At 38.9% G+C, this 27917-nt stretch overlaps 1 protein-coding gene across 2 annotated transcripts in view; it reads left to right on the forward strand.

The window, feature by feature from the left end:
* The window catches only part of LOC121081597, a 50663-nt gene extending 23493 nt beyond the window's left edge, over positions 1 to 27170 (forward strand). Inside the window, exons 7-13 of one of the 2 annotated variants that reach the window (XM_040580774.1) lie at positions 3301 to 3411; positions 6242 to 6420; positions 18879 to 19036; positions 20297 to 20339; positions 23699 to 23885; positions 25686 to 25821; positions 26519 to 27170. In XM_040580774.1, the coding sequence (XP_040436708.1) occupies positions 3301 to 3411; positions 6242 to 6420; positions 18879 to 19036; positions 20297 to 20339; positions 23699 to 23885; positions 25686 to 25821; positions 26519 to 26648 (944 nt within the window). In that variant the 3' untranslated portion in view covers positions 26649 to 27170. The remainder of the gene's footprint in view (positions 1 to 3300; positions 3412 to 6241; positions 6421 to 18878; positions 19037 to 20296; positions 20340 to 23698; positions 23886 to 25685; positions 25822 to 26518) is intronic. The other variant, XM_040580775.1, reaches the window with a different exon arrangement.
* The last annotated feature ends 747 nt before the right edge of the window (positions 27171 to 27917 follow it).

The following is a 27917-nucleotide window of genomic DNA, read 5'->3' on the forward strand; positions in this document are numbered from 1 at the left end:
CAACCAGGGAATCAGGCCCAGCCAACATGGGTTTATGAAAGGCAGGTTGAGCTTGACAAACCTGATCTTCTATGACAAGATGACCCACATAGAAGATGAGGAAAATGCTGTGGATGTTGTGTATCTCGACCTTAGTAAACCCTTTGACACCATCTCCCATGGTGGCTTAGATGGGTATACTTTATGCTGGGTAAAATTCTGGCAGGACAGCCAAGTCCAAAGAGTGGTGGTGAATGGAGTCACATCCAGTTGGTGACCAGTCACAAGTAGAGTTCCCCAGGGCTCAGCTGGGGCCAGTTCTGTTTAATATGTCTTTATTGATGATCTGGATGAGGGGATCAAGTGCACCCTCAGTGAGTTTGCTGACCACACCAAGCTGGGAGGTGAGTGGATCTGCCTGAGGGCAGGAGGCTCTGCAGGGGGACCTGGGCAGGCTGGAGCGATGGGCCCAGGCCAGTGGTGTGAGGTTCAGCAGGGCTCAGTGCCGGGTCCTGCCCGTGGGTCACACCAGCCCCACGCAGCGCTACAGGCTGGGGCAGAGCGGCTGGAAAGGGCCTGGTGGGAAAGGGCCTGGGGGTGCTGGGTGACGGCCGGCTGGGCAGGAGCCAGCAGTGTGCCCAGGGGGCCAAGACGGCTAAATAACATCCTGGCCTGTGTCAGAAACAGTGTGGCCAGCAGGACCAGGGCAGTGATCGCCCCCCTGTACTGGGCACTGGTGAGGCCGCACGTCAAACCCTGTGTTCAGTTTCAGGCCCCTCAGATCAAGAGGGCTGTAGAGGTGCTGGAGCATGTCCAGAGATGGTCAAAGAAGGTGGTGAAGGGTCTGGAGCACAAGTCTTATGAGGAGCAGCTGAGGGAACTGGGGTTGTTTAGTCTGGAGAGGAGCTAGGCTTGAGGGAGACCTTATTGTTTTCTGCAGCAACCTGAGAGGAGGCTGTAAGCAGGTGGGGGTAGGTCTCTTCTCCCAGACAAGTGACAGGACAAGATGAAACAGTTTCAAGTTACCTCAAGGCTTAGATTGGAGAAAGGGTGGTGAAGCACTGGAACAGGCTGCCCAAGGAGGTTGTGGAATCACCATCCCTGGAGGTATTTAAGAAATGCATAGATGCAGTGCCTGGGGACATGGTTTAGTGATGGACTTGACAGTCCTCCGTTAATGTTGGTCTTGATGATCTCAAAGGTCTTTTCCAACCTAAATGATTCTATCATTCTATGATTCTATGTAAACTACATGAAAATAAACAATTTTTGACACGGGATCCTAGACATCATTTTATTTTTACATGTCTGAATATAATCAGGAATTTCCATTATCAATTGAAGCTTTGCCAATAATGTATATTTAAAAAACTTTGCCTGCAGAATACTATAAAAAGATATATTTTATATATATATATATTAAAAAAAGGAAAAATACTATAAAAATACTTACAAAAGAATTAGTAAAGTTAAATTGTGGCTAAAGTGGCGGTGTAATGTTCTTCATCCTGAAACAGCTACCTAATTTTGTTCCAGAACATTTTTTTGTACTCCTTGTGCCTAATAACTTCTGTGAAAAATGATTTACTGTGAATCTGAGAAAGTAATTTTGAACGAAAAAAATTGTTCTGCTCATCTTATTAGAATGTAACTTTTGACTACAAGGTTAAAGATTAGTATTTTTCGTTGCTGATTATTTTAAGGAAAAGAACGTTACTGGGCTCAGCCATCATTTGTCCAAATAGCACAACTGTGTCCATGTGTCTGTGCTCGGACAACTAGCTGGTTTTATCAGATTGCTGGAAATTCCTGTACCTGTTGATATGAAATTATCTCTGTTGCAATAAAATGTTTCTTCTTTCTAGCATTAAAAGTTTCAGATGGTTTCCCATCTGTAAACATACAGATTCCTTTAGAGTTCTTTCATCAAAGAAGATAACCTCTAAAGATGTTTTTCAAATTAGAATGTGGGAAAGTTTTTTAGCTAAATATAAATAAACCATAGATCATTTATGCAACATTAGCCCTAATTCATACCAATTTAACTCTGTAACTTACTAATGAAAATTAAACATAGCTACTCACATTGTATATCACTCCTGTTGTTTATTTGTATGTCTTGTTTTTAAATGCAGTTGCTTTAAAAAAGCAACCACAAAAAAAATAAATTCTTTTTTACAGGCAAACTTCTAGTAAAATTCTGTTTTCTCAAAATATGACTAATTTCATTAAAACAAATTTTAAAATTGCATTTGTATCCCTTTTTTGTTTGCACTCTGAGACATTATTAATATTTTGGAGACTGCTTATGATCATAAATTCTTGTATGAGATCCTGAAAGCCAGTGGAAACCAAAATGTGCTGGCATTTGTGAATGATTTGTAATAAAGATCAGAGTGAACCATGGCTTTTTTGTGCCTATTTATTATTAAGCTTTTACAACTCTTTTCCCTACAACTTCTAAGCATCCTCGGAAATACACTGAATGATCACATTTACTACATGATAGGGTACAAAATCTTTAAAAATATACATGAAATAGTATGGACATGGAACAGTATTTTCCAAAACCAATTTTTTCACAGTGCATTAGGAATGCTTAATTCTAAAGGAGAAGGAAAAAACTCCAAGAAATTTGTAACTGGTATTTAAGTAACTGCATATTGATGCCCATGAATGGACCATATGTGTCACTTCCCTGATTTGCCTCCATTCCTCACTGGCATCTGCCTGAGCCCTATAGGACTGCACGTGCTTTGCAACAGTTAACAAATAAACAAAAGGTTGATATATTAACAAACCTGATTCAGTCCCTCCTTCATTGACCCTTTGTTAACTTACTATGTTATTTCCTCCTAAAGACAAACCCCATAAAATAGTATAGCCAAATTCTGTTAACCGGCAGAAGAAATATCAGCAGAGAAAGCAGACTTTTGGTTTTAAATCCGAAGCTCACCAGAAGAATAGATGTTTTTTCTACTGACTTTACTAAACATTGCACCAGGTCTTTGTTTGTACTTTAGGCCAAAACCCTTAGATACTGAAATGCCTATTTGCATCTTAAAGTGTTTTTAATGAAATTTCTCCGCTCTCAGTGATTATATAGTGTTGAATCAGTATCTAAATCCTGAAGTTTCACTTACAGACAGCTAACAGGTTGCTCAGAAAAACTTGCTCTACTTCTAAGCTGACATCACAAAGGCCCCAAATCATAATTCGTGACTGGTTAGACAGATACCTGCTTTACTAGAAGAGTTCGATCACATAGGCATGTTTGATGTCTTAACTCTGAATAAAGTATTTGGTTTATTTTAATTCCAGACAGTGCAGCTGAAGAAGCAGGGCTTCAGGTTGGGGATATCCTGATAGCAGTCAATGGAACTGATGTCACCAGCATGCCACATTCAGAAGCTGCCAATCTGGCAAGGAAAGGTAAGTTTGAGATCACAATAAATTATTCAGATGGTCAGGATTGCTGTGCAATGCTCCAAATACATCCAGACAAGTTGGGTGACAGATGCAATAGAAATCTTAATTGTCTAATGCATTAGTATTTAATACAGTAGTATTGCCTAAATCACATTTTATCTAGATCTTGCTAGGAACACAGAAGAAAAAGGACATACAAAGTATTTCCCAAAGTGCACACGTGACAGTAAGGCTTTTGGCTCTCCTTCCCTAAAGAAAGTGACTGAGAAAGTTCTGAAAGCAACTGCAGAGACACCAATACCTTATTTATGCCTTATGCTTCCTCAGGGAAAGACTTCACAGCTCGGTTCAGTGCACCCAGTAGTTATTTCTGTGTCACCAAGACCTGAGGTCTGATCAGGAGAGCAGACAGGTTACTTCATGAGGCATCCTGTTGCAGCACCACAGTAACAAGGAGTCAGCAATATTAATCATGCATATTCTTCCTAGAACTGTGATGACTAAAGCCCAAAGATACCCATGTTTGCATGCTGAAAGTTAATCTACTGCCTTTCTTTCATTTATCCCAGATATGGTTTTGACAAGGGCTCACGGGAAATTCAATAAATTAAAATGCTTTTTCAAGGCTGTAACAAATTTAACTTGACACATACCAAGTTCTTTAATTATAGAGGTGCCATTCACGCTGTTATATTTGAGTATGACGAGTCTTTTAGCAGATAAATCCTTGATTACTGAGTATTTTAACTCCTCAGAGAACACCCCCTGGCCTAAAGCTTGGCACACTGACAGCATTCCCAAAGTCAAATGTCCCCAAAAGAGTAATCCAGCAAATGTTTTGCAAATAAGAATGTGTCACAGTCACATTTCTCAGTCCTCTTTAAGGTGTTGCCATCTACTCTGAAGTAGTATCTGATATAATCAGAATTTCAGGCCTTTAGTGTCAAAATCATAGATGTATTGATAGATAACATCAGTGAATTTTATGAAATTGTACCTCATTGTTGATGACAATAACACATTTCTAAACAATCTTACAACGTAACATCCTTTGAGCACTTAGCTTTTGCAAATGGTAAGTAGGCACTTCAGCACAGGTGTCACAAATGAGTGGTTTAGGTTAAGTCCTCAAAGAGTCACCATTAAAGGTATGAGCAAAAAAGTTTTAATAGGAATTCATTAGAGTGCAACTTCAAAAAGTTCAATGCCAAGGTTATCTATTACTTACTACACAGATAAATCACACAAAGAAAAATAATATTAAAATTAAGCTGGAATGATTTACACAGAGACTAAAAATGTAAGAGTTAGGGAGACCCTCCCATTGAGTCCAAGGTTCAGAGTGGACCCTCTTGCTTTCTAAACTCTTCATAGGGTTTAGGTGTGGCTAGATCCAATCCCAGTGTTGGACCTGATCAATAGTTAGTTTCTAAATGATGTAAGGAGTATCCAGTTTAAGGCTGATCATAGGATTTTAGCAGCACTTAGTCATTGACGAATTTATCATTTACAAGGTAATTCAAATACGATTTACTTAAATTATAAAAGTGGCTTAACTATTAATTAAAAATGTTAATACTTGTACTATACTTATTATGAAGTTATAAAATCAATTCACACACAGGAACACAGACACAGACACAAAGGAACACAAGTATAGATACATGTACAAAGGTATACCTGTTAAAAGTTCCCCTCAAGTTCAGTGAAATACTGACATTGAATGCTTTTGCATTTCTCATCGCATGAAGGGTTGAGCCCTGAGAAGCCGGAAAATCAGCCCAGGCCCCATTGTCAGGTTTCAGCAACAGTACCCTTAGTATCGCAGACTTGGGAGTTTGCAAGCTCTGAGAGGCACCCTACTCAGAGGGAGATGCTCTTCACCGCACATTGTAGTCCAGAAGAGCTCAAATGGCCTCACTTAGCCCCACTGTTTATAGATTTGGAGATTATTGGCTTTAGCCATCCTGGCTGATATCAGATTCAGTAATTAATGGAAATTTTTAAAAATTCCACTGGTGATGGTGGTATCGTACTACTCAGAGTCGTAATGAAGAGTGTTCCCAGGCTTGTTTAGGGATGTTCATGGCTGTCATGTGGTGGTGGTGCTCAGATAAGGAAAGCTGCTAGTACAGCCACTGCAGTTTCCCACCTCAGTCATGCAAGAGTTGTTGCTAGTGTGGTCATGGGATGTTTAACCACCCAACTCACTACACAGAAGCGAAGACGTAATGTCAGTTCCTGAGATCATAGAGTGTCCCAGGGGAGGGGACGAGATGCACCACCACAATAGGTTAGCCTCCAACAGCAAGTCCCCCTTAGTGAGGGGTACAGTTAGCAGAAAATGTTAGTAGACTTCAAGACATAGAAAAGAAAGAACTTTCAAGAGCATGAGTAAGATAACAGAGGCTGAAGGTGCCCCTAAGAGCATTCTCAGCAACTTTTGTACAAACTCCAATTTATGTACACACATTTGAGCAATGAAATCCAACCACTTCTCTAAACTGATAAAATATGCAAGCACCTATGCAAAGGTGGGTCACAAAAACTGTTTTAAGAGGTATCTTCAGAAAGCTGGCTCCATTACTAGTCCTTAACAAAAAATTAGTTTCATTCCTGAATTTCTGTTGAAAGAAGGCCAGATATCACTTGATATAATTCATCATTTCCTAGGCTGCTTTGTTCCTTGCTGCTTCCAGAAGCTACACTGGGAGAAGGGCACAGGATAGGATACTGCCTTCCTCCTCCCTACCCTGTAGGGGTATCCAAAAATATTGACAGACTGGACTATTGTTTTGACCTATGTTTTCACATTCTTTATGTAATATTTTAGGTCCTGATATCCTGACTATGGTGGTGGGATCAGATATCAGCCGTTACCCCAACACCCCCAGACCTACCTGCAGAGGATATTTGCATAAACGAACACAGTCAGCGATACTGAAGGGCTGGAGAAAGAGGTGGTTTGTGCTGAAACATAATGGCTACCTGCATTATTACAAACACAAGAAGGTAAGGATAGAGGCTGGTGAGGAAACAACCTGTGTCCTGAACCGTTAAGTGTAGCACTGTTGTGCTCAAGATTTTCAGATCGTTATCTTGGCTTGTATTTACAGAATAACAGCAGCACTGAAGGTGTTTTTGTATGCAGTATATAAAAGAGGCTTGTTGAGTAGTTCTGCCTTCCTATATCCTAGTCATAGGCATAGACCCTGTCAGGCTTTTATGGATTTACATTTAATCTCTTAGTTCTGATCATCAAGAAGTCTATGAACTGAATAGGCTCTAGGAGGTTTTTGATGAGATGAAGTAGCTTTAGATGTGTAGGAGCTCTGTATTCCATCTACCATTATATGTATTTTCTTAAACAGGTATGACCATGATATTTCTGTGTGTGTGTGAATAAGCTATAGACGTGCACAGAGTACTGGGAAGGCTCAGTTTCTTCAGAGTAGCATTGCTTAGCCCTTCATTCACTGTCATGTGAGCAGGGACCTGTATAGTACTTACTACTTCTTTAACTTCATCTAACAGTAGACATCCAAAAAAGGAGTAAAACAGGTACTTCATGAAGAGAAATACTTTACTAGGCTATATCCTGAGGCTCCATTTTGGTATGGCATAATTTACAGCCCTCTAGTTGTATAGTGAGTCTTAGTGGCCCTAAATCAGTGGCTTCACAGTTACCTCAGCTACAAACTTTTTAGTATTCTCAGTTACTCACCACTAAATAAACTAATAAATAAAGACAAGATACTAAAAAAGAGGGAAAAAAATCCCTTGAAGCATTCGAGTGAGTATCTCTGGGTGTGGGGGGCACAGACGGCAGCAGCAGGCAGTGGGCACGGCTCACAGCCCCAGCCACAGCGGAGCCGGTGAGTTCACCTGCCCTACAATCGTGTTTTACTGTAGTCTGTGAGTCAGCAGGTGCTGCATGTAATTACAAGTTACTAATCCCTTCTCCTGTGTAGTTTCATGATGAAGTTATTCACTGATAAATTTACATCTATAAAATCAGGTTGATTTCAAAGACTGTAGTCTGTTCAGGGCTTTTTAGGGTAAAACATTTTACAGCTTGTAGAAAAGGTTCACTTAGCATACATTTTAACCTGATTTCAAGAAAACTTAATGAAGCTGAGAAAATTTGCCTTGGTGAGGGATTTATCACTAGAAGCAGCCCATGCAGCTTCCAGGGTATCTCCTAGCTAACCTAGGAAAGGCACCAGTGGAAATATCACCTGGCTAGAAACAGGTAGAAATGGGTTTGTCTCCAACACACAAGTTGAACACATACCAGTGAAATACACCCGTGTCCACCCTTATTCAAAAAACACATGAAAACCTAAGCATAGCACCAAGTCCTTGCCCTGTAAATAGTTTTTACCTTTGCTAGCAGGGTCACACACCTTTTGGTCAACTCAGCATATGAAGGATGTAGATGTACATGTATACACATACATATGTAGACATACCAGCACAATTTTGCAATAAACATGGATACAATGTAGACAACAAGATGGTGTAAAGGAAGTTCAAACAACAGAAAACAATAGGGAAGCTGATACTAGTAGCTTTGCTCCTGATCGTGAATGAACCTTCAGACTGATTTTTCCCTACTGTCATCTCCATTTCGTACATCAATCTCCCATCTCTGTATTTCATTTTTTGCTCATATATATTAGCCTGTTTGGTCATTTTCACATGAATAGTAGAGCCACTCCAGTGAAATCCTCACTTGAAAATTTCTCCTTTTTAGTAAAAAAGGACTAGAAACTAGAAACCAAATTATTTTTACCTGAAAGATCTTGAGATCTTGAGCTATATAGAAAGACTAACCCATGTAGTTAATTAACAACAATGCATTCTGATCCCTCCTCCTAGTGATCCTAAGCATAGTTTTTCATGGACAATACTGTTAAGATGAAGAAATGTATTCACATGAGGCACTGCACAGTTTCATATCCAAAATGAAATTAAGCTTTTAGCATTTAACCTTCCTGATCAAAACCAAACACTTCTATGGGAAAAAAAACATTTTGTGAAAAGTAATGAAAAATCATAGAAAGAGCTTGCTCTTCTACGATTCTGTAGCCACCTGACATTTCCAGCAGAAAATCTAGGAGGCTTATTTCCCTGCATGTGCCATGACATACACACTAACCATCTAATCAGGGCTGTGTTGTAGAACCACTGGGTATACAACAAAGCAGTCTGGCTTTCCATGGTCATTATTTCAACACTGCCTATCCTGGTCTAAAAACAAAAACAAATAAACAAACAAATCACACACTAAAAAGGATACAAAGGATAGGAAGTTTTGTTTGGAGAGACTTTTTATTTTATCCCAGTCAAGTCTTTCACCAAATTCCTGAAACGTAAACAAAAAACTAGTTATGTCTTTTGAACACTCTCCACTTTCCAATCTTTCCAGTACCTCTGAAGACAAAGAGTGTTAGATAAATTGGATTGAGGATTAGAAGGTGCCCCATAATATTACATTAATTAATAATTAATTATCAATATATTATTGAATTATACCAACCTTATGTTTTGATAGTAGGATGTTTAGCCACTGAAAGCATGCATTTGTTTTGGCCTAAGAAGAGTAAATAAATTTTAAGCACTGCATAAACATTTTATAGTAATAAATATTGCTTATTTTCTTGCAGTATCCAAGACTAGTGCCATTCAACCACTTTTTAAATTATTTCATACTATATTTTTGCTAGCTTCTCTCTCTCTGTCTCTGGACTCCAAAGAATATACTGAAATATTGCAGTACTATCTTAGCAACAGAAAGCACAAGGACCTTTTTCACTGCCTTGTGTGCCCACAGTGTACCCTGCAGTGTCATTTAGTAAAACAGAAAGACAGATCTTACATACAAATATTCTTCTTCTTCACTACTTAAAGATCCAATGCACAAATGAAGTAAGAAGGAGCTCAACTGGACATGTTGGCACTTTTTTTTTTTTGGTGTGAATTCTATCAGGGCATAAGAAGAACAATGCACACAGATGGTGCTCATACCACTTTCTTTTCTAAGGGAATCTCAAACTATATTCTCAGTTTAACACAGTATTTATGTAACATGTCAGCAGCATTATGAAGTTAGAAACATTATGTTCCAGGTCTTGCCTCACTCAGGAGGAAAGCTTTTTCCACTTGGTGGATATAGTATGTTTTTTGAAACTGTTCATTGAAGGCAAGAATAACTCAGGGAGACAAAAACAATTCAGAGCAATTTGCATGTCAGTATCCAATAAACTAACAAGAGTCATAATTTTTCAGGTCATTATTCTGATGTTAACAACAATTTACACTGATGTAATTCCAGTGACTCTGGCAAAGTCACGCCTGATTTCCGCCTATGTAAGAAGACAACCAGGCCTTTTATTTATGCCTGAAAGGGTGCATATAATGTTTTGTCATGGAGAAAGGGAAGGGTGTTTCACATGCTTTAGACCATATCAACAAACAGAAGGAGCTACATTTCCTTATCATTGGTATTTACAGGCAGAAATTATCCATCCTGAGCTTTCCTTTTCCTACCTATACTAAGAAAGAGATTTTTACATATTAACTCATTGCTGCTGGTTGCAACAGATTCAGTCACTTTAATACAAGATCGTTTCATTTTCCCTGAAAGAGGTGCCACCACTGGCCTTGACTCTACCATCCATATATGTAACTTCAACATGTTTTTCACCTCAGTGGACATAGCCATGTTTGCCACCTCATAACAGAAATATTGGGCACATTGGATGTCACATTGAAAAGGGGGAGTTTCCTCTAACCCTTTATATTTGATCAGGCTGTCAGTTTCCCATGAAAGACGAGACCCTTGTGCCCAACCACCCTGCCCGCTCCCTGCATTCTGACAGCCCACCGTATCGGAGGGTGATAACCTGGGCAGGGACCCTCCTGACAGAGTCACTGAGTCAAATCCCTGACAACAACTACTCAAATCTCCGGAGCCTTGCACAAAATGAAGTTCAGCTGAAGATTTTTATTCTACAAAATACAGGTTTGTGACAGAGCAAGGTTCAAGGATCACTGGTGATAATACACTGACTGCAAAACAAGCTTAAAACAACACAATAGCAGCTAACATAAGGTAGTCATAGAATAAAGTTCTTACCCAATAGGCATCCAGATGGGGGAGAAGACAGGTTCAGCCCGTTGACTGATCCCAGAAGTCATGATGGAGTCTCCCCTAACTTCTCTCAGTTGTCCACTTTTAATACTTCATAGCACATTGCATGTTCATTTATCATACACAGAACAGGTTGCAAGTTTCTCACTTCTACTGTAAATTAGTGCACACCCTCAAACAGCACTGCTGAAGTTCTTCACTAACTACGCATGCTCTCCATGTGGGGGTTTGCTCTCTTGTGGTGGGGCTATTTGAGTTGGAGGTCATGATCTCTCACCACCACTATTACCTTTGTCCTATGTTCAACCGACTTTCTGTGGACTGCCACAGCTTATCAACTTGTCTACTCTTGCAGCCAGAACTTCCTTATTTGGAGGCTTCTTTCTGCACAATTTAAGATAATGATGTTCTTTTCACCATCCATTTTTTGTTTCCTATCCTTCCCATGGCAGACTCCTTCGATTAGAAGTCCCTTCATTTGTAACCACTTTATAGAAATACTGAATCAGGCTGAGGTATTTCAGGAGTTTAAACAGCAGTTCCCCCCTCTTTGGACTTATTTCAGCCCAAGTCCAGTCCATTTTCTTCACATTTAGTGGTGCTTGAGCAACTCCAGCCATACGTCTTGTTGTTACTGACTGGTATCACATGCCCAGTGAGGTGCGGTGGTACCTTGGAGGCAGGTAACTTTTGGAGGGAGCTGTGCGTTAGTATTACAATGACATTACTTCATCTGAGGAAAGTCATTTCACCACAGTGGTTGGGTCAGCTGTGGACATCTCATAGATCCTTCATGTGACAACTGTTACACGGCTTATCAGCTGCGTGCTGCCACCGAATTCCCACTCCTGCAGGGAGCACAGCAGAGCCTGATCGCGGGGTCTCCACTCCGCTCCAGCCTCCATCACTCCCATCAGGGTGCTGAGCTGGCAGTGTGATGCCTGGGGAGCTGTGGTGGTGTAGATTCCCTGCGTGCCAACCGTTCTGAAAGCAACAGCTGTATTTTACCCTGAAAAGCTTTCTGTAATACTGTGCTTCTGTTAGGTCCCAGTTTTCTCTAATTCCTCCCCAAAGTAGTTTTCCCCCATTGGGTTAGAACACTGATTTGCGTAAATTACTGAGATCAGTGGAGGTATAACTATTTGTAATATTTTTGCTTACACTTAGCAACAGTGGAGTTCCACTATACACTCCACAGTTCTGATCCCCTATTGTCCAGATCACTGGACCTTCTCAAACATGCTATTTCCTTCTTTGCCAATGTGCTCAGTTTTTCTGCTAAAGGAAAGCTATCTGGACACTGTGTGGAGATAGACAGTGATGTATTGAAAGCACATCAGCTTAGTCAAGCACTGATCCTTTCTTTACAGATAGCAATGTCTGCTCCTGTAGAACTAGCCTTTGCTGCTCAGCACAGTAAAGTGACTGCAAAGTCACCACAAAATGTCTATGGTGAAGACTTCAGAGTCGGACAGAGAAACTTTTATCAGCTTAACATGAGACCAGTAAAATAACAAAAGCAATCTAGCCATAAGTTCACTCAGATCTTTCAGAACCTGACAGCTAACTTCTTTACAACATGCTGCAGCCTTCAGGATAAAAAAAATACTATGTCTCTCAAACCCATTAAAAAGAAGGAATATAATTCCTGGGACCCAGGAACAAATGGGCCAATAAGGGGTTTGAAGTCTGTGGAGCATGCATTCTTCTATCATGAGGACATAGCTCCTAGAGAGCAAACAGTGGTTTAGGATCAATAGGAAAGCACAAGGATAAAGAAAGCATTAGTGTTTCCAAACATGTTTCCCAAAATTCCTCATTACAAATATTCATCATGTAAAGAATGCAGCTAATTAAATGCTGGGATGTACAAATCCACTAAAAATGCCTGCCAAAGCCAGAATTTCCTAGTTTCAGTTCATCATTGCTTTCTTGCTATGTAAGAGTTGTTTAAAAAGCATGTATAACTAGTGATTTTGTGGGTCAAAGAAGAAAAAACAAAGGTAGAGTTGATAAAATTATAAGAATTAACAAAAGATCATGTTTGCAACAATGCCCTAGCTCCTCTCTGGTTTGTGTCTTGCCATGTTCCTAGGAACGATTTCCTGTCTCTTTGCCATAAATAGACCCTGGGAAAGAGGTCAGTGAGACAAATAACCAATCTAGTCCCTGCAAAGGAAAATATGAAGTAAATATCATTCAGGTTGTGGTCTAGGATAAGCTATAAGGACTACTGGCTCCAAACAGAAATCTGTCCAAAAAGTCATCAATCTATCTTCCTTTCCAGAAATCAGAGACCGATGTATTCTAGTCAAATCAGCTCTGTCTGTCAAGTCCTTTTGTTATATTTGCCATTTATTCCATTTCTTTCTCTAATTCCCTCAACTAGGAGTGACATGGAACAACAGCAATTAGGAATAAATGCCTAAAGAGTATGAGTCTGCTGCCAGCATTCTGTATGGACTCAAAGTAGGAAAGTCAAAGGAAGAAACTAACAGGAATTAGGAGCACTTAAGTTGGAAACAGTAGTTAGGTTGGATATCACTGTCCTGACAGTAGAAAAGAGCATTCAGAGATTTAGAGATTCAGACGTAGAAAGAGGTGGAACTGTAAATAAGGAGCGAATTAACCTTCATGTGCCACCCAGGCCTCAGAGAAATGGCCTTCATGACAGTTCATAGCTATAATGCTCTGAAACATGCTGTGAGAAAACTGGAACACCTACTCTCGGGAAGTACTCTCACTGAACATGGTGGTGACAGCGTTAAAGGGGATGGATGTGCTTTTTGTCAGTCTTCATTGTGATTATATATAACAATGTCAGGTTAAAAAGTAATTATGGTTTGCATTTCTTAAGCTCAAAAGTTTAATGCCTCTAGGAAGCCCTCAGGCACAGTGTGAGTGACTAAGGCAAAGCTGCTCAAGGCTGAGGTAAGGGCAGTGGGAACAAAGATGTGCATTTCTTAACATCCAAAAGCAGTTAGACCCCAGCCTGGTAGGCAATTATGATATCACCTAAATTATCAGATGTTAGGCAATATTCCTGTTTCCAATATGAAACTAGTCCATTTCAATAGCTCAACCAAATCTTGCCTTCTCTGTTTATTGCAGTTCAATGCAGCCAGCACACTGGTAATTAAGTATTGCTCAGATAATTATACAGTGCTATTTACATTCAAAGAGGTCAATAACCTTCACTTTTTCTCAATAGCAGAATGCTTTCCTCATTGTATATTCTTTAATTAGCGGTGTCTCTGTAAAGAAAATTGCTATTCTTTATTTGTCTCTATTAGGGTATATTTGTGTGTGTAAATCATTCCATGCTCACCTCCTGCCTTATCCAGAACACCTGGAAACTGTACCATGATTTACTATTTCTTTTTATTCCAAATAAGATTCAACAGTAACATTTACACACCTCATATAACCAGCTGGATACCAGTCTTCCATTTACCCTTTATTCATAACAAGACACATCACTTTGCGCCCATACCTCAGGGAACAAGTGAAAGCCCTTCCTAAATGCAGAGAAGAAATTTGAATGCAGACTTTAATGTTCCCTTTTCTTTCTGCAGTTGTCTTCTCTTTACATGGGAACAGGGCATTTTACAGAAAGTATATTTATTGTGTGACTCAGACACTACAGTGCATGCTTCTGTTTGCTTGTGTGCACCCTTAAGACTGTTCCCAGTGGGACAGTATAGAGAGGAAAATAATACTTTAAATTATTCTTTTTCTATGGTATATACAGAGTCCAATTATTATAAAGAAAGAAATCCCCTGCCTCCCATGTGTGGACCCTTCACATCATTTCAATCTATGACAAACATTCAGTCCTTTGTTCTTTTGAGCAAGCCTCTGTGTGTTCATCGCTAAGCCTAAGCACTTTATATAAAAGGCTTAGCTATAAATAGATTTAGGTCTGAGCCATTGCTCATAAAGATACAGCTTCTATTTGTTCTTCATTCTTGCTTGGAGCTTTATCATCATAGTCTGGAGCTGCCACGTTATTTAGAGCTGGTATACCACCTGATTTCTTCTCTACATTTTCTATGACTCCCGTGGCTGCAGGATATAATTTTCAATTTACATTTAAGGATCTGCTGAATCCAAGGTTTCCAGTACTTCCATTGTATTATTTCTATTAATAAATGAGAAATAACACTGGCTGATAGGATACACAAATTAATTTTGGCCTACTAACAGATTGCATACCCTGACCCAGGCAAAGAGTCATAATCACATGTATTATTTGACCTGATTTAAGTTGTTCAAAGTTTTAAGACAATCAGTTGTTCTTCCTGTGGGGCTTAGCCCTGCAAACTATGCATTACCTTTTGTGCAATTAATTGCAGCAAATTCTTCAACCTCAACAAAAGACCCAACTGGAAGGTGAAGATTAATCATATCCAAGACCACCTGATTGTACATTTTTGTCTGATAGCCAATACAGTTCGGTGTAGGATAATTAGTTTCTTCAAATCAGAAGAGCTTTTACATCTTTTTTCCCCTATTGTCTTGCTCTTCAGTATGTTTCTACTCTCTCTACTTTAGATTTAAATTGCTTAAAGCAAAAACAAAATTAAAAACTAAATTAATTTAGTTCTACTGGTGAAAAATGCCATACAAACAGTTTTGGAGTCTAAAGCTCTCTGCTGATATATACAAGTCCTTTACTCAAGGGGAAAGGAAAAAGATGTAGGGGAAAAAAGATTTAAAAGCCTTAGTATCTCCTCTGCACCAATGTCCCTAGCCCAAAGAAGAAATGCAAATGGGTTATAGCTATAATTTTGTAAATATCTGAACAATGAGCCTACCACCAAGCACAGTGATTGGGGGGTGGGGATGGGGGAAGGAGACAGGGAGGGGAAGATTTTAGAGGTACTACTAAGCAAGCAGCACCAAACCTCAGGGAGAAGCTGGTCAGAGAAAACCAGAAAATAACAGGTAGTGAAAATGCTGGAAGCCCGAGTGCCAGGGAGGGTTGTGGCCACATTTGTGGCCACATCAGCTGTGATAAAGTTAGGCAAATGAGAAATAAGACGCAAAAAGAAAAAGGAGTTCATTTTCTTGTTTCATTTAAAAGATGTCTAGTTTAAGAACACAGGGACACATCCAGGAAGACATTTATGAAAGACAATCAGAAATTTCATCGTGTCACTACTGACCTGAAACCAATCTGAACCAGTGACCTGGAGGTGTGTCTTATGCTTCCCACTGCCAGTCTCCTGAGCTAACCAGTCTTTTACTTTTGCTTTCTAGCAATGCTCAGTTTTCACTTTGTGTTTTAGTTTTTTCTATTATCTCTTCAAGGATTTGATCTTTGTTTTCTATAAAGTTACTTTTATTCCATTTTCCTAGCACTTGCAGTCTCTTGTGTAGCTTAATTTTAATCTCTTTTCATAGTTATTCTTGATGGTTTTGATTTATTTCACTGCAAATAGCATGAAAAGTTCATATATCTTTTCATCTTCTCCCTTCTAAAAGACAAAGAGGCTTAACTAGAATAGTAAATACAACTCTGCTCAAACAAAATTTTTTGAACAGAGTGACTCATTCAGGAAATGCTATGAATGTCATTTATTTTCTGGAAGTATTTACACCAAATTAAATAAGGCTGATTTGTGACACACCCCCAGGCTACATACAGTACTTCAATGACCATTTCAAACAATAAATGAAGGAGATGCCTACTTTTCTATTCTTATTTCTCCCTTATTTCAGTCTCTCATAGTTATACATTGCTTAACCTTTTCTTTTTTCTTTTCTTTTCTTTTCTTTTCTTTTCTTTTCTTTTTTCTTTTCTTTTCTTTTCTTTTCTTTTCTCTTTTCTTTTCTTTTCTTTTCTTTTCTTTTCTTTTCTTTTCTTTTCCTTTTCTTTTCTTTTCTTTTCTTTTCTTTTCTTTTCTTTTCTTTTCTTTTCTTTTCTTTTCTTTTCTTTTCTTTTCTTTTCTTTTCTTTTCTTTTCTTTTCTTTTCTTTTCTTTTCTTTTCTTTTCTTTTCTTTTCTTTTCTTTTCTTTTCTTTTCTTTTTTTTCCCCAGAAACATTTCCCTTAAAACACAGGCCATCTTAAGAAAACTAGCAGCAAGGGAAAGGGTTACTTCAGATGTTTCTAATATTTTTAGAATAACACTTACCAAAAAGCATTCACTTTCTGCAATCTATCTGGAGAACTTCGTCCATATTAGATACTACAGACTGCCAAGAATCCATGAAATAGCTGATAGCAACCTTGAGAGAACAAAAAATCTCTTTTACTTAAGTGCAGAATGGAACAGTAGTAGCTAAAATCTAAGTTAGTTCATTTACATACATATGCATATCATCAACTCAAGCAACATCACAGAATTATATTAGGTTCCAGAGTGGCAGTATTGCCAGTGGGTTACTCTCCAGTCAGAGACATAAGAAATATTTTTATAATTATTTTTTCAGTAATATACCTTTGGCACTTTTTGTAGCAAAGGGATATGCATCAAAGCAATGCTCTCAAATTACTACTCATGAAAGCCACATGAGTAAAAAGAAATGTCCCTTACATCTGGCTTATCAGAATTAGGGGAACATGGCTGCCTATTAGTTGATGAAGGACATTTGGTCTCTCTTTGAATGTCTCAAATCCATCTTATTCCTTACCTAGATGTATTCATTTGAAATGGAGATGACATAAATCATTCTTGATGCCACAGAGCTCTACCTGCATTCATTCTAGACGGCACAGAAAGTGTTTAGAAAAGGAGTTTATAGCTATGTGCAATAATTGTGGTCACACAGCCATTTCAGTGTCTACAGTGACTGTCACCTTCAGGACAAGACAGTCAGCAGAACCCAGACCATGGACAGAATCCTGTTGAATAACACTTCATCAACCTAGAGCTCATTATTCTTTACACTAGGAATGGAATTTGGGTCCTAAACATATATTTTGGCTATGCTGTCTTTGCAATGTAGTTTTGTGTCTGAAGGCGTTATAAGCAAAGTAGGTCACATAGCACTGATGACTTTCAGGATTGCCTTCATCTTCTGTACTGACTTCAGGGTTGCAAATAAAAACAAACAAACAAACAAACAAAAAAAGAAGAAGAAGAAAGCAGAATGTAGGAAATACATTCATGAATGTTTATTTACACTGTTTTTCAATATTATGGGTTATCTTGTTCCTACAGAAAATTCATGTATAACAAAGGGATAATTACATGTGCCAATGAGCATATAGGCAAGTATTTAACTATCTAATACCCACAGGTGCATATTTTGTTTGTGGAAGAATATGTATATTTATTTTCAGGCTAGTAAAAAAATTACATGGGGCATTTGCAATTCAGCTCCTACTGACAACATTTAATTAACTCCCAATAACCAACTGATTTTATTCTGTGAGATTCTACCATCTGTGACTTTTGCAAATGACAGTAAAGCTCCTCATATGTCCCAGCATTAACTCATGTTTTCCATTTTATTGCTGCCAAATCTGATGCAATTGTTAGAGCTCCAGTCACAGCTCTTCAAATCCAAGGGTCTAAGAATATTGTTTAAAACACAGCTGGAGTTCACTATCCAGATGTGTGCACTTTTTTTTTTTAAGTTGAGACATGTACCTGGGGGGAGCTGAGCTGGGAAAGTAGGGGGAGGAACTGCTTCGCCTACCTACTTACATTAAGAAGCTTAATGGCTTCTTGCAACTAACCACAGAGAAAGACGCTGACAATGCCCTTCAGTCTCAAAGAGCTTTAAATCAATCAGGAACAGACAAAAGGGTTTTGAAATGCTTACCATTGAAAGCTGTCTGAAGTGAATGGGAAGGGTTATGAACATAACGATATTTAGGGCAACTTCGCAAAGGAACTGAAATACAGCCTTTCAGACTATGCTCACTATTTTCTGAACTTAAACCTTTGTTCCCTCTATCTGCACATGTAAGTTGAGGTTTTCAGCATCAACCCAGACTGCAAGCAGCATTGCTTAGTGAAGAGATGCATGCTTCCCACTCTCACTCAGCTGCAGCCTAAAAAGTTGGAATATTTACAAATACCTAGTGAGGTTTCTGCATGCATGTATGACTTCTGATGAGCAAAAAACAATTAAGAGAGATAAACAGAGATGCAAATTTAGAGGGTGTTTGACTAGTTTGTCTTTTGTGACTGCACTGTATTCTCTGGGGCTGCTGATCATTAAAACCATATGATGGTTCAAAAGCATAAGAGCATGTCACTAATTTCTACACTTTTGAATACTCCCTGAGATTATCCCCATCTCACAGGAATCGGTTTCATATTAGTTCTGAACTTTGGCACCCTTTCTTTCTAATTGCAGGATGAAGGGAAGTGCAGACCCCTGGAAGTGACAAAGCTGGAAGGAGCGGAAATTGGTGTTGACACCAGCCTGGGTAAACCATTTGCGTTTAAATGCATACCTCAAAGTGGAAACAGGATTTTCTACTTCTGTGCAACTTCCAACCAAGAAATGAAGAGGTAAGTGATCTTTCATTTTACCGTGTCAGTTTGGTTAGAGGGAGTTGGAATTTTTGGAGGGTGTTTACATACTTGCTTTGATCAGCAGGAAAAAAAAGTAAAAAATCTGTCAGCTACTTATAGGAAGATGCTGATTCTAGTTTTCATTTGCAAAAGTTTCAAAACCTGTTTTTCAGCTTCACAGTTTTTTTGATGAGACTCTTTTTTCATAAAGTCTTTAATGTTTGTTCTTTGTTCAAGATCCCCCTGAAATTCTGATATACCTCCAGAAAAAAATCTTCACCTATATTCTCATGCCTTTTCCCCCACTGCTATATCAAATGGAAGTGTAAATCTTCCTGTGGATGTAAAGTTGCTTGTCAGTCATTTCACATGAATTATTTCTCTTCTACCCAACCAGGACAGTGCTAGCAATAAATACAATCTCATCTTCCATTTCCTTTTCTGTCATTCTGTCATATTATCATTTTAGTACTTTAAAATGCAAGTGCACCACAAAAACATATTGGTTCTGGTAAGAGGCAGTGAGTTTGGGTTTGAATAATAGTTAGACTTAAAAAATATACTTTTTGCATTTCCCAAAGACTATAGATGACAAAACAAAGAGACTAAAACTACCCAAAACACAAGTAACAAACTTGTAAGGCTTTAATTTCAGAATGTACTGAAAGCTAATCTTATTTTCCTCTTTGTTTTATTGTGAATTATTAAAAACATAAGGCTATGAAGTAGGATAACTGGTATTCATCCACCAATCTTTTTATAACATCTTTCTACTTAATATAACACCCACCATTGTAGTATCAGAGTATTTTCCACTTCCATATTCTATACCATTCACAGTGCAAAAAGAATAACATTGCTAACAAACAGCTTGCTTTATTCTGTAGTTTCCAATTTCAGGATTCTTTATGTTTCCCAAAAATTCCTTATCTGCGTTATAAGAAAGACACGTGAAGAGTGATCATTTAGCCTGACATGTTGAACAAAATTCAAAATATGTAGAATCCCTTGTCTGTAGTATTGCCTGAAATTATTACAATGTGTTACACAGCAAGCTTTGAGACTTATTCCTCTGAGAGGTAGCATGTTTATTTAGAATTAATCCACCACTTTTCTACCTTGAAGCCTTGAATATGTCCTTAAAATTGCACATCATTTTAAATGCTGTCTATGTCAGCATGAGTTAAAAGAGGCAGTGAAGCACGTTTATTCTGGTCTACGAAACTAAGCTATCCTCATTTTTCTGTCATATTACAGGTGGCTGGAGGCTATGGATAAAGCAGTGCATCCTGTCCATCAGGTAATCCTTTATTTATGTTAGAAGCACGTGCATACCAGATTGTGCAGAAGCCTGAGAGACAGTAGATGTATTTGTACATGGTCAGGTGCAGACAGCAACATGGAAGCTTCATAGTTTTGTTCTGGGCTACTGGGACATGAATCAGCTCCAGTCTAAAAGCCATATACAAACATTATGGTGACTCAGCAAATAAGCTTTGAGGCCATATGTTGGAATACATCAGAGTGCTTCCTCTCCGAATGTCAGCAGCTTTAAGCTGGTTCAGAACCATAACCTAAAATGAGGCTGTTGGAAGGGAGGAAGGGAGAGACAACTCCCCAAACCACATTTTGCCTACCAAATAGTAATTACCAACAGGTAATACTGTTTGGAGTAAAGGGAGAGGAGGACAATGTCTTCTTGAGGATTCCCAGCAAGTCTGGCTTGGTTGCAAGCTACCTGCTTTTTCTGACAGAGTATTAAAAGGCGGAGGGGTGCTGCTGCGTTCTTCTTTCCTGTATTTTCAGAGATGAAGAAAGAGATAAGTTAGCAGATGAACTGTGACTTATCTATCTTTTCATACAGCTGTGCTCTCTGCTAGCACCTATGGCTGTAAGAAACAGCCACAAACTGATCTCGAGCTGCTACAGACAGGCCTTGCTCAGCCCAGTTTTGTATGAACAGTCCCTGGCTGAGCCCTGAACCGGGAACTGCAAAGCTAATTTCAGTACTTCCAGGGCTGAAAACATAGGAGGCAAAGCCACTTTAGCCTGCCCTTCCCTGGCCCCACAATTCTTATTCTTTCCTCCTACAGGAAGACCACCTTTGTAAAAATGTGCTGTTGATCTGTGAAATACTTATTAAAAAGTTTTAGGTACTGAACCAGCTTGGTTTTTAGCAGAAAGAATGTGCAGCTCAAATGCAGAGTAAGTATCAAAGTTTGCCTTTTTTTTTGCAGATGAAATAAAATCATCAATTAAAAAAATGAGAAAATTGCAAGGTACAAATTATAACCCGTATTAATGCATTGGAAAAAAAGAAAAACACATTTATCTTCCTCCTTCTCTCAACTCAGGGCACACAAGTGTACAGATGGGTTTCCAACAGTGAAAGGAGGTATTTATTGTTGCTTTAATTTTTACCAAACTCTTCCACCAAATTAAAATTGATCAAAACATATATTTCTTTTGGCTTCAGCTTTCAGACGAGATTGCAAGTGCAAAACCAAATTTGTTTCCAAGTCTACCTGGCAGTGTTTCTTAAAGTAATACAAAGGAATCCACATACTTGAAAACCACAAAAATAAATCAAACAATTTAAAGTGTGTGCCCAAGCAAAAAGAAACAAAAAATAGCCTAAGCCAAATAGGAGGATAAAGGCACATATATGCAAAAAGAAACACATCAAAAAAGTAATTCTTTACTGTAACACACAAAAATAACTTGTTGGATAAAAAGTTCCAATGTTATATGTCATGCATTCACCCGTTAACAAGTTGGCTCCTTTCTGTGCTACTGCATCTTGGTTTTGACTGCTTTATCTTTTTTAGTTCTGTTTTTGAGCAAACAGTATCCTTTTCAGAGGAAATGTTTGATTTAAAACGTTGCTTTCATTGCCTAACTTCTGCTTTTAATGAACACTATACCTGTTCCTTTCTTTTAACTGAACTATCAGTTCAGTTGAACAGAAAAGGCTCATATTTTCCTTTTTTTTTTTTTTTTTTTGTTTGCTATACTGTTTTGCAATAGGCAGTGTGTTACAATATGGCTCACAACACAGTGATCTAACAGACCAACATACTGACACAATGTTGTCTTAATGAATCTACAAGGATAACCATTTTATGAGTACATCTAGTATTACTGAAATATCCTCCTCTGCACTTCCCTGCAGTAAGTCTCAGCAGATTTCCCATTCATAACAAAGAATACAGCTAGGTATAATGTGCCAGGTCTTTTTTCTGTCATAGCCTTGTCAAGGATACTAAAGAAATATCATAAATAAATGCAAAAGAAATCCCCTGTGGAATGACAATGACAATGACACTGGTTGATGCAGGGTTTGAAATATATATTGTAGACAAGTAACAAACACTAGGAGGAGCTGAGTACCTCACAACTCTCAGATACAGAAGAGAAGAAATGTTACATTAGACAACTTGTTCTTATTAAACAACAGTGTATTTTTTCCTGGATTTCTGCTTGGATTCTCTTATCATACAAATACTCTATACAATGAAAGTGTTTCATGGGTTGAGCTTTTTCTTCACTTGTAAGTTCCAATAGGATAATTTTAGTAATGAAAAAGACTCTGCTTTCCAGAAAGGAATAGGAAAGCATCTGTAAAAATTCTGTGTCATGGTGCTTCCTTCCAAGTTTGAGTACTGTGTTCTGACTTCAGACACCACCACGTTTTCTCTGGAACCTGGAGAGCAGACAGTGAACCCTGTCTTGCAGAATACATACAGTAAAGGCTGCTGAAGTCAGGCATTCAGCAAGACAATTTTTTAAAGAAAGCTTCTTCATACAACTTTGAAGTAATCCTGTTTCTACCAGAAAAACTTGTACTGAAACCCAAAATAGATGCAGAAAAGACAAGTTATTATTGTAAGAAGAAAGTAGAAGTTGGTCATTTGCCATCAAATATGTTTTTCTAATTTCAAGTTCAGCATTGACTTTTATCATGGTTTAACCCTGGCCAGCAACTAAGCCCCACACAGCTGCTCGCTCACTCCCCCACAGTGGGATGAGGGAGAGACTCAGAAGAGTAAAAGTGAGAAAACTTGTGGGCTGAGATAACGACAGTTTCATAGGTAAAGCAAAAGCCGTGCACGCAAGCAAAGCAAAACAAGGAATTCATTCACCGCTTCCCATGGGCAGGCAGGTGTTCAGACGTCTGATACAGATAACGGATACTTGGGAAGACAAACACTGTAACTCCAAATGTGCCCCTCTTCCTTCTTCTTCCCACAGCTTTATACGCTGAGCATGACGTCATATGGTGTGGAATATCCCTTTGGTCAGTTGGGGTCAGCTGTCCTGACCGTGTCTCCTCCCAGCTTCTTGTGCAGCCCCAGACCACTTACCGCTGGGGTGGTGTGAGGGGCAGAAAAGGCCTTGACTGTGTAAAACACTGCTCAGCAATAACAAAAACATCTCTGTATCATCAACACTGTTCCCAGCACAAATCCAAACCATAGCCCTATACTGGTTACTGTGAAGAAAGTTAACTCTATCCCAGACAAAATCAGCACAACTTTTCAAATTATTTTCGCGACAAAAGCTAATTTCCTAGTAGGGGACTACAGCTTGTGTCTTTTCATACCAGCAAGTCCTCCTTAATTTCTTAACAGAACTTTTCATTATATGCTTGCTTTACAGAACCATGTGTGGGTAGATGTAACACTGCATAACACTACACTTCCACCCTTGGCTATCAAAAACCCAGAATGTCTGGGGCTTCTCCACCAGCTGGACAGAAGCAAAGACATCTGGATTCAGCACTACTGCATTCTGAAGGATGGCTGTTTGTACTTTTATGCCACTCTCCGGTCTACACCTGCCCAAGGTAGGGACAGCTGCTGGATTTTGATTGTTAAAGCAGAAATGTTTCACTGCAGTTTCCAAATAGAACTTTTACCATTAATAAGAGTTTCTTATCAGCAAACTCACTCCGTATCTGTCAAAGCAAGTTTTTTTCTTTCTGGAATGGCACTAGTCAGGATCTGTGCACATTATCTCAGGAGCAAGAATCAGCTACAAGGTCCACCCCTCCAAAGCACTTCACAGTGGTTTGAGACAGTCCCACTGATGGCAGTGTGCTGAAAGCTCCTGCATGATGGCAAGCATCCTTGCAGGGAGGGACATCATAAACTCAGACTGGTTTCTCTGCCACTAACAGGTTTTCACATCATCCATCAACAGGCAGAACTTCCCCACTCCAGCAGAGGCTGATGCTCCGGGGTGTAGCCATGGTCATCTAGCAGCTCTCCCCATGCCAGAAGAGAGTGTCTGGCCACTCTCTGAAAGCAGCAATGTGAGGCTACCAGGACCAATTGCAAGTAGAGGATCCAAGTTTCAGGCACTGAGGAGAGCCTGCAAACATAGCTCTGTGAAAGTCAGTATTTTTAAAATAACAGAGGTGCCCCAATTAGAGGGGATGGGTCAGGACATGTGAATGCACTCTCCCTGTGCTAAGCAAGCTGGCAGTCAGAAGAATCAGAAATAAAATGCTGTTTGTACTTTCACTTACAAGCCAGCTCTCAGATCAAAAGGGAAAATTGTTATCTTAGGGTTAATGCTGTTTGTCTCATGATCATGCAAGAGGTGTTACACTTTATAGTCCATACCATTTACATAGCACTTTTCATCTGCTAAAGGCTATACATATGAAATGACCATTGATTTCCTCTCTACATGAAACTGAAGCTAAGACTTGCCCAGAGCTAAGCAATATGTTAGCAGAAAGGCAAAAATTAAGTATTATATGCTCATGACACCCAAGCCTATGGCTCTACTGCTAAATATGTCACTTTGGTGTTTAAATTTCCTACCACATACAAAGTCTTGTACACAGTAGTGTTTCCTCTCTCGTTATTGCAACTATTGTTTTTTCCAATTTCACTACAGATTCTCACCCTCTTATATAATTCTCAATGCTATAGCATGGATTTGATGCTGTTGTCACTAAATGTGAGACCCAAAAAAATACATACCCTGCAGACAGTAAGAGGAAGCTGCAGTTAATCAGCTCCACAGTCTTTTTGGCTCATCACCATGTATAAAGTGAACATATGTATTGTTGCAGACAAGTGAGGTCAGGGTGGGTGGGGGTTGAGGTGTGGGGAAAGGGGGAGGCAATCAAAAAACCTGCCAGCTGATATGAAAATTTGGTCCTGAAGACCAAATTCTGTCTAATGTCTTTCTATCACAGCTGGCCAGTCTGGCCTGCCATGACATTCCAGTTACTGATGGCAGCAAGTGAAACCACTGCTGACGCTAGAATTTTTTTCATGTTGAAATCTATATCCGTTTAGTTTTTAAAGGAAGGAAAAGAACATCAAAAGCTAGAAAAAATATTTTGCCACTTCTTATTTAATGAAAAGGTAAATAAAACTATACTGCTGGTCATTTGCTGGACAGGAAGCATATTTTGCACTATTTTCAAATCAATTTTCAGAAAATAAAACCCTGAACTTTCACATTTTTAAATATTTTACAGGTAAATTCTGTACAACTCTGTTGAAACATCCAACACAAGGCATCTGAAAATCCAACTTGCAAGAATTGTTGGTATGCTTGTGATTGGCAGTGATTTCATAAATGGTATCTGCAATACACATGATGCATGCTATTTTATTTTGTCCAGGTGGCCTTTACCTGCAGGGTTATATTGTGAGTGAACAGTCTTTGGGCTCCAAGAGATCTGTAATTGAACTCAAACCTCCATCTGAAGAATTTAAAACTTTCTACTTATGTGCAGAGAATGTGAATGAAAACAAAAGGTAAACCAAACTTTCTTTTCCAGTTTTATTTGCCAGACTTTAGGAAAGTGGGAACACTGTAGCTTGGGAAGATCTAGTGACAACTTTTAATTCTGTTTCACTTGTTCCCCCAAATGTCCCTGTAGTTGTAGCTTTAGTTAAACTGCAGTATAACATGCTAGCACTGTGATCATCAGTTCTGCTATTGTCAGTGCTGGAACTACAGCAAAGCTGGTGTGTGGAGGTTCAGAAAGAAACCTGGATAAGGTACCTTTCACAATGACGTGTGAGTGATTACACTAAACAGAAAAGCTATGATACCTCTCATTAGAGATAATGGAAAGTATAACCTCCTTATTCCAAAGAATTATTTACTTCCAACAATGACCATTAGAATTAAAAAAGAAAATTGGCTTATGAAATCACATTCTGAAGGTGAATTCCCACATCAAAATCCAGCCAAACTCCATGGCTGTCAGTGGGAGTTCATCTAAAGCCTACTAATTACATGATTTGGGTTTTAATGTAATGAACAAAGGGAAAAGCTTTTTGATATGTTGGAAATTGGTCTTAGGGTATATTATTCTTAAAGTCAACTCCTCCATCTCCTGTGCCTCTCCACTTACTATCAGCATACATAGTAACAGAGCTGTACAAACACCATTCGTGAAAGGTGTGTTTCACAGAATATAAAAACACATGACTAACACTTGATCAGGGATGGTTGTTGTTCTTTCATTTATTCTAGGTGGATTACAGCTTTGAAAGCTTCAATTAATAAGTGGTTACCTCTACACCAGGCAATCCAAGATTTCATGAACAGACCATTGGAGGAAACAAGGATGTAAGAAGACAGCTCATTTTATTTCCCTCCATTTCTGTTTTTGATTAAAAATTCCTTTATATGTCTTATGATTGATCTCAAATGATGCTCTAGCAGCAGCTAATCTTTAGCATTGCTATGTGTTCACAACTTCTGTAAGCATTAGTAAAGAAATATAAAGCAATATTACCTTCTTTGTGGCTGTCATTATTTTGTGTTTCTACTTCAACTCAGACCATGTATACATAAAGTCTGCTTTGTAGCAGTGAACTGACATCAACATTCGATGCAGACAAAAAAGAAAGCACTGTATTTCAACATATATCTTGTACTCCCTGATGTTTTATGTTTTATATCTGCACTTTTTTTTTTTTTCCAAATGTACCCTTTGCATAGACTTCTGCTTTTCCATCCAGAAGTTTCATATTTGGGTTTGTCTTTAAGTTTGTAGACTGTGCAGGGCTTAAGGTTGGAACAGGCTGAGCTGACTGAAAAGTTACAGCTACATACCATTACATCATGTCTGGGAGAATGGAATAAATCTGTATGATATGGATAAATACCATTGTTCTTTTATGTTCTGTATTAATAGAAAATTTAATTTTATTGTGTTCTTGGTTTAGCCATCTACCATCACAACACAGCACATTTGTGGAGAAAGAACAATTCAAGAACCAAAGACACTGTTTTGTCCAAAGTTAGCAGTGAGACACAGCATCATAAATCTTCATGAGGGATACCAGGGTGTCATGGTTTAACCCTGGCCAGCAATCCAGCCCCACACAGCCACTTGCTCACTCCCCCTCACCCAGAGGGATGGGAAGAATGATTGGAAAGGAATGCAAAACTCAAGGGTTGATATAAGAACAATTTAACAGGTAAAGCAAAAGCTGTGCACACAAGCAAAGCAAAACAAGGGATTCATTCACCGCTTCCCATGGGCAGGCAGGTGCTCAGCCATCCCCAGCAAAGCAGGGCTCTGTCACACATAACAGTTACTCAGGAAGACAAACGCCGTAACGCCAAATGTCCCCCCCTTCCTTCTTCTTCCCCCAGTTTATATACTCAGCATGATGTCGTATGGTATGGAATACCTCTTTGGCTAGCTTGGGTCACCTGTCCTGGCTGTGTCCCCTCCCAATTTTCTGTGCCCCTCCAGCCCTCTTGCTGGCAGGGCCCAGGGAACCGAAAAGTCCTTGATTTAGTATAAACATCACCCAGCAACAACTAAAACCATCAGTGTCCTACCAACACTGTTCTCACATCAGAGCCAAAACACAGCACTGCACTAGCT

The sequence above is a fragment of the Falco naumanni genome, chromosome Z (genome assembly GCF_017639655.2).
Source record: "Falco naumanni isolate bFalNau1 chromosome Z, bFalNau1.pat, whole genome shotgun sequence".
NCBI lineage: Eukaryota > Metazoa > Chordata > Aves > Falconiformes > Falconidae > Falco > Falco naumanni.